This window comes from Ranitomeya variabilis, chromosome 1, assembly GCF_051348905.1.
Source record: "Ranitomeya variabilis isolate aRanVar5 chromosome 1, aRanVar5.hap1, whole genome shotgun sequence".
NCBI lineage: Eukaryota > Metazoa > Chordata > Amphibia > Anura > Dendrobatidae > Ranitomeya > Ranitomeya variabilis.
Window position 1 is genome coordinate 273,084,180 of NC_135232.1, and position 9,353 is coordinate 273,093,532.

Genomic DNA, 9,353 nt, shown 5'->3' on the forward strand with positions numbered 1-9,353 from the left:
CTGTTGAATATATGGATGCCCGGGAAAACTCTTCCTAACTCTGAAAACCATATTCTGTACTCAGCCAAAATTGATTGTCCACTGGGATTTTTGGAGATGGAGAGAACTACTGTTCCTCATTTACTACCTTTGCTTCGGTTGGCACGATCAATATGGAGGCAAATTAAAAAGGTAACGGGATTTGCTGATATAGCAGCTGAAATGCCATTGTGGAATAATGGTTATTTTCCGGTATTACTGGGTCATCCGTCCACTGAATTCTGGATATCGTATGGTGTCCTTACAGTAAGAAATCTACATAATCAGGGGATTTTTGTTTCCTTCGAACAGTTACAAAATACCTACAACATACCAAAATCTCAATTTTTCCGTTACTTGCAACTAAGGTCAGCCTTCCAGTCACATATGCGGAGTGTGGGTACGGGTCGAGCTATCTCAGATTTACCGTTAATAGGTATCCTTAATTCGTAGGGTCCCCAGGGACTTATCTCCTCTTTGTATACCTATCTGTTATCCATGGGTGAGGGATCTACCATAGATTCAATTAAGGGGAAGTGGGGACGGCTTCTCCCAGACACACTGGGAGAGGAATGGGATGAAATCTTGGAATCCCCAACTAAAGTCTCCCCATCAGGTAATAATAGGATGACCCAACTATATATCATACATCAATCCTATTTGACCCCGATTCGTCTTTTTAAAATGGGTCGTCTACACTCATCAGACTGCTTGAGATGCCATTCTAGCAATGCAGATTTTATTCACATGATATGGAAATGTCCTATTGTCTTCCAATATTGGAATGAGGTAACGACATTATTGGCATCACTGGTGTCGATCCCTGTCCCACTTGAACCCCTGGTGTGCTTATTTGGAGTATGGGAGGCAGAGACTTGGGATCATCATACGGGAATTTTTCTGAGGGAGACGCTGTTTTTGGCACGAAAGGTGTTGGCTCTGAGATGGATGGGTGGTTCTTGTCCGACTCTTAGAGCATGGGTGGACTTGGTAAATTCCATTATTCCGTATGAGCGGACACTGTACCAGAATAGAGGTAATCCAGCTAAATTTGAGAAGATATGGGGAAGATGGAACTCCTCCTGTCATACTGTTTAGGTTAAATAACTTAATAAACAAGGAAAAGGTGTAAGATTGCGGACATTGTCTACTCACAGGGTAGAATCTATCTAGAACTCTCCTTTAAGCGGCAGCATGTTAGTTTTAGAGGTTTTATTAGAAGTTAATGTAGTTAAAGTTTGAATAGGATATAAACAAATGATTGACATGCATTGCTTGTAACCTTTACAATATTCCAGACATGGCTATGTGTGGTAATTCTATGTATCTAATGGATAATAATGAATATAAGCAAATGTATGTATGGTTCATGCTGTAATCAATAAACGAATTTAAAAAAGAGTGATTATTCCGGTCCCTCAAAGCGAAGGTTTCAAGGTTTTTATTCAAACCTCTTCATTGTTCCAAAGAAGGACAGTACAGTACAGCCCATAATGGACCTAAAGCTGCTGATCATGTTTGTCAGGGTGCGACGGTTCCGGATGGAATCGCTTCGTTCTGTCATCGCCTCCATGGAAAGGCGCGTTCCTGGCGTCTATAGACATCCAGGGCGCATACCTCCACATTCCTATTTTACCTTCTCACCAAAGGTTTCTTCGCTTCGCAATTCAGGAAGATCACTTCCAATTCGTTGCTCTGTCCTTCGGCCTCGCCACCGCTCCCAGTGTATTCACCAATGTCATGGCGGCTGCCGTGGCCATATTCCACACCCGAGGAGTGGTGGCGTTCGCATATTTAGACGATATCCTCATCAAAGGCCCCTCTTTCCGCTCCTGCAAGGAAGCCGTGGCCATCACAATAGATACCCTTTCTCGCCTGGGTTGGAAGATAAACGTCAAAAAATCTTCCCCAGTGCCGGCTCAGCGAATTTCCTTTCTAGGAATGATACTCGACTCGTCCCGGGGGTTGGTTCTTCTTCCCCCGGAAAAGATCTGTCTTACAGCGAGAAGCTCAGAAGCTTTCAACCTCGCTCTCACTCTCTGCGCTTCAGTATGAGTCCTCGGCAGGATGGTAGCAGCTATGGAGGCGGTTCCATTTGGCCAACTACACCTCCGTCCTCTACAGCATGCCCTCCTGGCTGTTTGGGACAGGAACCCGTTCTCCCTAGACCGTCGGTTCCTCCTTCCCCAGCGAGTCACAGTCTCTCAGGTGGTGGACATTGAAATCCTCTCTGAATCAAGGGAAGTCCTTTCTTCCAGTACATCGGCTGATTGTGACGACAGACGCCAGTCTTCTAGGCTGGGGAGCGGTGTTCCTTCATCACACTGCTCAGGGCTGCTGGTCCCCCCAGGAATCACGCCTTCCAATCAACATCTTGGAAATCCGGGCGATCAGGCTGGCACGTCTCCTGTTCCATCCCTTCCTAGCAGGTCGCCCAATCAGGATTCAGTCCGACAACGCCACTGCAGTGGCATACATCAACCGCCAAGGGGGAACCCGCAGCAGGGCAGCCATGACAGAGGTAGGCCACATCCTCCGATGGGCCGAGGAAAACCGCTCAATGATCTCTGCGGTTCACATCCCGGGAGTGGACAATAGGGAGGCAGACTTCCTCAGTCGGCAATGCCTCGACTCCGGGGAGTGGTCTCTCCATCCGGAGATCTTCCACTAGATCTGCTGTCGTTGGGGAACCCCGGACGCGGATCTGATGGACTCACGGCTGAATTCCAAGGTTCCAGACTTCATGGCTCGGTCCCACAATCCGGCAGCCATCAGTTCAGACGCTCTTGTGGCATCATTTTCGGCTTCCGTACATATTTCCACCGCTTCCTCTCCTGCCGAGAGTCATAAAGAAAATCAGACAGGAGAGGGTACAGGTAATCCTGATTGCGCCAGATTGGCCACGCCGGGCGTGGTACGCGGAACTAGTTCAACTAGTTGCCAACGTTCCCTGGCGATTACCGAATCGCGCAGATCTGCTATCTCAAGGCCCCTTTTGCCAACAGAACTCGGAGGCCCTGTGTTTGCCGGCATGGCCGTTGAGTCCCGGATCCTAACCCAGGCAGGTTTCTCTCCAGAAGTCATAGGCTACCATGATCAGCGCTAGAAAGCCTACGTCTATGCGTATCTATCATCCCACTTGGAAGACTTCCTTTTCATGGTGTAGCGACCGAGGACGTTCTCCTCTACATTTTTCCATCCATTCCATTCTCCAGGTCTTACAAACGGGTTTGGACTTGGTCTCTCCCTTAGTTCTCTCAAGGGGCAGATCTCAGCCCTGCCTGTTCTTTTCCAATGCAGGATTGCCAACAGATTACAGGTCAAGATGTTTATTCAGGTAGTCTCCCACCGGGCGCCCCCCTATATGATGCCGTTGGAACCGTGGGATCTTAATCTGGTCCTCTGAGTTTTGCAACAGGCTTCTTTCGAACCTCTACAGGAGGTTTCCCTGTCTCTTCTTTCATGGAAAGTTGCTTTTCTAGTTGCGGTCACCTCTATTAGACGAGTCTCCGAGTTGGCGGCTCTGTCCTCTCAAGTTCCGTTCCTGAATTTTCATCAGGATAGGGTGGTTTTGAGGACATCCTTGTCTTTTCTACCGAAAGTTGTATCCTCTTATTATATCAATGAAAAGATTGTCTTACCGTCACTCTGTCCGGCACCAGTCCATCGCATCGAGAAGGCCCTTCACACACTGGATTTAGTGAGAGCTCTTAGGAGATACATCTCGCGGACAGCGTCTTTCCGCAGGTCAGATGCCCTATTCGTGCTCCCGGAAGAACCGAGGAAAGGATTTCCTGCTTCCAAGGCGACAATAGCCAAATGGATCCGTTCGGCTATTCAAGAGTCCTACCGAGTCAGAGGTCTTCCTGTCACAACATGGATTAAGGCTCACTCCACTCGGTCAGTGGGCGCATCTTGGGCCATCCGGCACCAAGCTTCGGCAGCACAAGTTTGTAAGGCTGCGACTTGGTCCAGTCTGCATACCTTTACAAAACATTACCATATTCACTCTCAGACCTCGGCAGATGCGACCGTCGGCAGACAAATTTTGCAGGCAGCCGTTCCGCATATGTAACTTGTGGGTACAAGCAGCAATTGCAGTTATTTGTTTCCCACCCAGGGACTGCTTTAGGACGTCCCATGGTCCTGTGTCCCCCAATGAGGCGTAGGAGAAAAGGAGATTTTTGTGTACTCACCGTAAAATCTTTTTCTCCGAGCCAATCATTGGGGGACACAGCACCCACCCTGTTAGCCTATTGGCTTTGGTTTTGTTTTGAGTTAACTTGGTTTTGACAGTTCATTCTTGTTAAATATTAAGCTCCTACTGCTTTACCGAACTGGTTCACGGAGAGCCAGCAGGAGGGTGTATACTGCAGGGGAGGAGCTATTCTTTCTGTGTTTACTTGGTGTCCTCCTAGTGGCAGCAGCATTAACACCCATGGTCCTGTGTCCCCCAATGATTGGCTCAGAGAAAAAGATTTTACGGTGCGTGCACAAATCTTTTTTTTTTTTTTTACTTTTGCCATGCTTCAATAGCCTCCATAGGATGGCTAGAAGCTGGCACAACTCGATCGGCTCTACTACATAGGAGCGAAGCTCAGATCGCTCCCATGTAGCTGAATTCTTGCATTGCAATGAGCGCCGACCACAGGGTGGCGCTCATAGCAATCGGCATCAACAACCATAGAGGTCTCAGAGACCTAATTGTTATGCCGACACATCGCTGATGGGTCAGCAATACACTCATTTCCGGCCGGAAGCGGTAGTTAAATGCCGCTGTCAGCGATCGACAGCGGCATTTAACTAGTTAATAGGTTTCCACCCGCCGCGTTTGCGGGCACATGTCAGCTGTTTTGAACAGCTGACATGTCCCGACTTTGATGCGGGCTCACCGACAGAGCCCACATCAAAGCAGGGGATCTGACCTCTGACGTACTAAAGAGTTGTATTATAACTTGTATTTTTGGCACAGTTACTTTACCTATTGAAGGAGGTAATGTGATTGGTTAATGTTACATGAGTATTGCGAGCACTGATGGAGGTGAGGGAAAGGGGGGGGCTTCTTGGCTGCTGAGGCGTGTCCATGCCCAATATCCTGCAGAAATTGCCACCCCCTTGATGTTACAGTATATGCCGAAATAAAGCTGGGGCTTAATTTGGGGATTGCACTGAACCTGGAGGCCATTCTAGTGGTAGTTTAGGTGTAGGATGGAGATTATGGGTTGTTTAACAGGATTAGGTGAGTTTAGTTCCTGCAACTCGCCTAATCTTCATCTTTTTAACTTTGGCTCCCTCGATTTTACTAGCAGGGTTCTTCTCTTCAGGAGAGTGCATTGGAATGGTAGGGAAAATTGGCTACAACATCTGGTGACCCTAAAGCTGGTGGGGAGCAGGTGTTGTGGGAGCCCTGTTTTTGTTTTTTTCCTTCTTGGAGCAGGGAGGAAATCTTATGGGAATGGGAAGAAAGTCAGAGATCTGAGTACTTCAGCAGCTGCTGACATCTAGAACAGCTGACCGTTGGCTGGGTTGTGTTGTACTCCCACTTGCAATGTAATCGGAAGAGTGCAGTCCTATAAAAAAAAAAAAAAATTCTGTGCTCGGCTGAATGTTAACCTGTGCGACGCCTCACATCTACGATTTTTCTCATGCTGATTTTGCATACAAAAACAAATGCAGCATGTTGCGATTGCATCTGTGAATCGGCTCGCACGCACCCATATAAGTCTGTGTGTGTGAAATATCATGCTGCACTCCGATATTACCCAAGTGCAGTGCGATTACTGCAGATGCTAGCAGTGGAGGAGATGGCGAAATTTCTCGGTCTCCCCTGCAACTGTACTTGGATTCTCTGATGTGAGAGGACTGGAGCACACGGCACTGACACTCGTCTCCCGCTTGCAGCAGAGCAGGAGCCGAGGGTCATTAGCATATCTCATCCAATGCCATATGCTAATGTGATTCCACAGTAAAGGTACCTTCACACTAAGCGACTTTGCAGCGAGAATGACAACGATCCGTGATGTTGCAGCGTCCTGGATAGCGATCTCGTTGTGTTTGACACGCAGCAGCGATCTGGATCCCGCTGTGATATCGCTGGTCGGAGCTAGAAGTCTAGAACTTTATTTCGTCACTGATCACCCGCTGTAATCGCTGGATCGGCGTGTGTGACGCTGATCCAGCGATGTGTTCACTTGTAACCAGGGTAAATATCGGGTTACTAAGCACAGGGCCACGCTTAGTAACCCGATGTTTACCCTGGTTACCCGGGTGCTGCAGGGGGACTTCGGCATCATTGAAGACAGTTTCAACGATGCCGAAGTCATTCCCCAGCTCCCCAGCAACCACACAACGACTTACCAACGATCACGGCCAGGTCGTATCGCTGGTTGTGATCGTTGGTAAGTCGTTTAGTGTAACGGTACCCTAAGGCTACTTTCTCACTAGCGTTAACTGCAATCTGCCACAATGCGTCGTTTTGCCGAAAAAAACGCATCCTGCAAAAGTGCTTGCAGGATGCGTTTTTTTCCCCATAGACTTACATTAAGCGACGTATTGCAACGGATTGACACACGTCGCAACCATCGTGCGATGGTTGCGCCGTGTTGTGGCTACATGTAACGTTTTTTGCTCACGACGGTCCGCTTTTTCCGACCGCGCATGCGCGGCCGGAACTCCGCCCCCACCTCCCCGCACCTCACAATGGGGCAGCGGATGTGCTGGAAAAATGCATCCGCTGCCCCCGTTGTGTGGCGGAGACAACGCTAGCGTCGGGAACCTCGGCCCGACGCTAGTGTGAAATTAGCCTAAGACTGGACCATGAATGTCAAATTGGTGGACAACTTCTTTAAGACTTGCATTGACAAGTTAGATCTATGAGATGAGTGAAAATCGGACATGTCTGTGCTTATGTGTGGACTACTCAATTTATGAAAATACATGGACATGTAAACAGCCCCATAAAATAGTGGGATTGTGCTCCTGTAACAGATACATTTTGGCCTTCATTCTGCTGATCAGAAGGGTCAGATATTACAAATGATGATAAATCAATATTTGTCTTGGACAATTGCTGACATGGTACATCATGCTGATACTGTACAATATATATAACTTAGTACATTTGTACACCTGGGGAAAAAGCCTTACAGAGGGTAAGCACTTTAGACCCCCTATGTAAAACACCTTTGGGGTCTATCTGACCTATCTTCATGTCAGCGTATGGCAGCATAACTATTTCTCAGCCAGATCTCTAGATGTAGACAGATATATCTGACAGTCACTCTTACTGGTGCTCATTATTATGCAACATTGTATTTGCTTACGGATTCAATACCTTGAATCTCTTGCACTATATATTTTTATATTTTCTGTTTAATAAAATGGATTTTGTATAGTTGTGGATGAACATTACTCTATTAAGGTTCTTTGTAGGTTGCTGTATAATTCAGAATTGTTTACAGATTGACTTAAAAATGAGTTTACTAAACGTAAATTGAAATTTTTGTCTCCTAGGATCTGGCGGTCAAAATTTTTCTGGCATTCATACTCCTTCACAAGGTTTGCAGAGTCGGCCCAATCTGCATTTAGATCAGCGTCCTCCAAGGAGCTCTTCCCCTGTGGGACTGGCCAAGTGGTTTGGTTCTGATGTCTTGCAGCAGCCACTCCCTTCTATGCCTGCTAAAGTGATCAGTGTGGATGAACTTGAATACAGACAATAAAGTGGCGGTAAATTGGGTCGTTCATGGTCTACAGTCTGATCCATTCTGGGCACAAGATGGATTGTCTTATTCGGAGGCCTACCTAATCAACTTTCAGTAGTTTGCATCACCCTCCTATCTGCTCAGTATTCATGCAGACTATCTGATAAAGGAAGGTTCATCTCATTTGCTCATGAAGCCTTTATTTTTATTTTTTTATTTTTATTTTTTGGGAAGGGGCACTTTATATTTTTTTTTTTCCCTTTCAACTTGGCAGTCTGCTAAGGGATTAAGGAGATCTCTGGCAAGAGATGAACTTTGTGTACAGACTTGTAAAAAGGTTTTTGTTTGTATATACTCACATTTAGAATAGTTTGTTTGACTAGCTGTACAGATGAGAAAGCGAAGTCTGTTTTGCCACTTACAAAGTCTGAGCTCTCCCTTTAATTTGTACATGTCTTTTCTTTCAATTAAATCTGCATAATGCTAATGGAGTGTCTAGATAACTTTTTACTTGTCTTCATGAAGTTTTTATTTTTGGCTGGGGCTGTTTGTTTTGTTTGGCTCAAAACCTGAACATGTATTTGCAGCCTAAGCCAGGAGTGATTCTAAAAAAACATAGGTATATTATATAATCTTTTTATTTTTTTTATTTTTTCTGGAAATCCTGCCCCACTCACTTCTGCATAGAGACGTGAGCATGCCAGTGGTCACCTCTAACAACTTGTTTGTTCAAGCAGCAGGTGTCGCACACCTATCCAAGCAATGGACAGGTGCTCAACAATCGCCACTCGTGCACATAAGCCAACAGATATCTTTTTAGACGTGATGTCTCCAGCTCCCCTTTCAATGTCAAAATGAACAGGGACTGATTTGCTCCTTTTTAAAGGGAACCTGTCATCAGGTTTGACTGTTTCAGGCCTTATACACCATATTATAGAATGCTGTATATCTACCCCAACGTGACCTGCAAGACATATATGCTCACCTGTGGGGCAGTCCGGTCTGAGGGGTGTCACTGGTCTTCTGGCGCATCCCTTCTTACGATTGCAGTCCTTCTTGCGTCGCATGGATCACTCGTCCCTACATCTATGCTGTGCTCCCCGGCATTGCGCTCCTTCGCAGGCGTACTTTATTTCCCTGACTAGGGCAGAGGAAAGTACTGCAGGTGCCAGGGCTTATACTTTTCTTGGCACCTGAGCACTACAGTACTTTGCTCTGCCCTCATCAGGGCAGAGAAGTGTGCCTGTACAGGAGTGCAATGCCAGGGAACACTGTGTGGATGACGTAGGGATGAGTCATCCACAAGGAGGACTGCGATCTTAAGAAATGAGGCGCCCAACCAAGACCAGTGACATCCCTCAGACAGGACTGCCCTGCAGGTGAGCATATATGTCATTCTTGTCTTGCAGATCTGGTTGGGGGCAGATATACAGCATTATAGACTGCTGTATATCTGGCCTGAAAGATGGTGGTCGTATCTCTTATCGTCCAAACCTGGTAATAGCATTTCCAGCCTTAGAAAGGAACCAGTCATCTTAGTGCTCAGCTGTCTGCAGTACACACTAAAGAACTCTGCATGTGCAGTGTACATTACTAGTAGGTGTCAGGATTTCTTCACAGTAAGGAAAAAAGCCA

The 9,353-nt window shown here is 46.6% G+C and overlaps 1 protein-coding gene across 8 annotated transcripts in view; it reads left to right on the top strand.

Annotated features, from left to right (window-relative positions):
* EIF4ENIF1 (eukaryotic translation initiation factor 4E nuclear import factor 1) overlaps positions 1-8,205 on the top strand; it is a 59,269-nt gene extending 51,064 nt beyond the window's left edge. For all 8 annotated transcript variants that reach the window (XM_077293960.1, XM_077293907.1, XM_077293950.1 and 5 more), the window contains one exon: positions 7,531-8,205. In XM_077293960.1, coding sequence (XP_077150075.1) covers positions 7,531-7,736 — 206 coding nt within the window. In that variant the 3' untranslated portion in view covers positions 7,737-8,205. The remainder of the gene's footprint in view (positions 1-7,530) is intronic.
* The last annotated feature ends 1,148 nt before the right edge of the window (positions 8,206-9,353 follow it).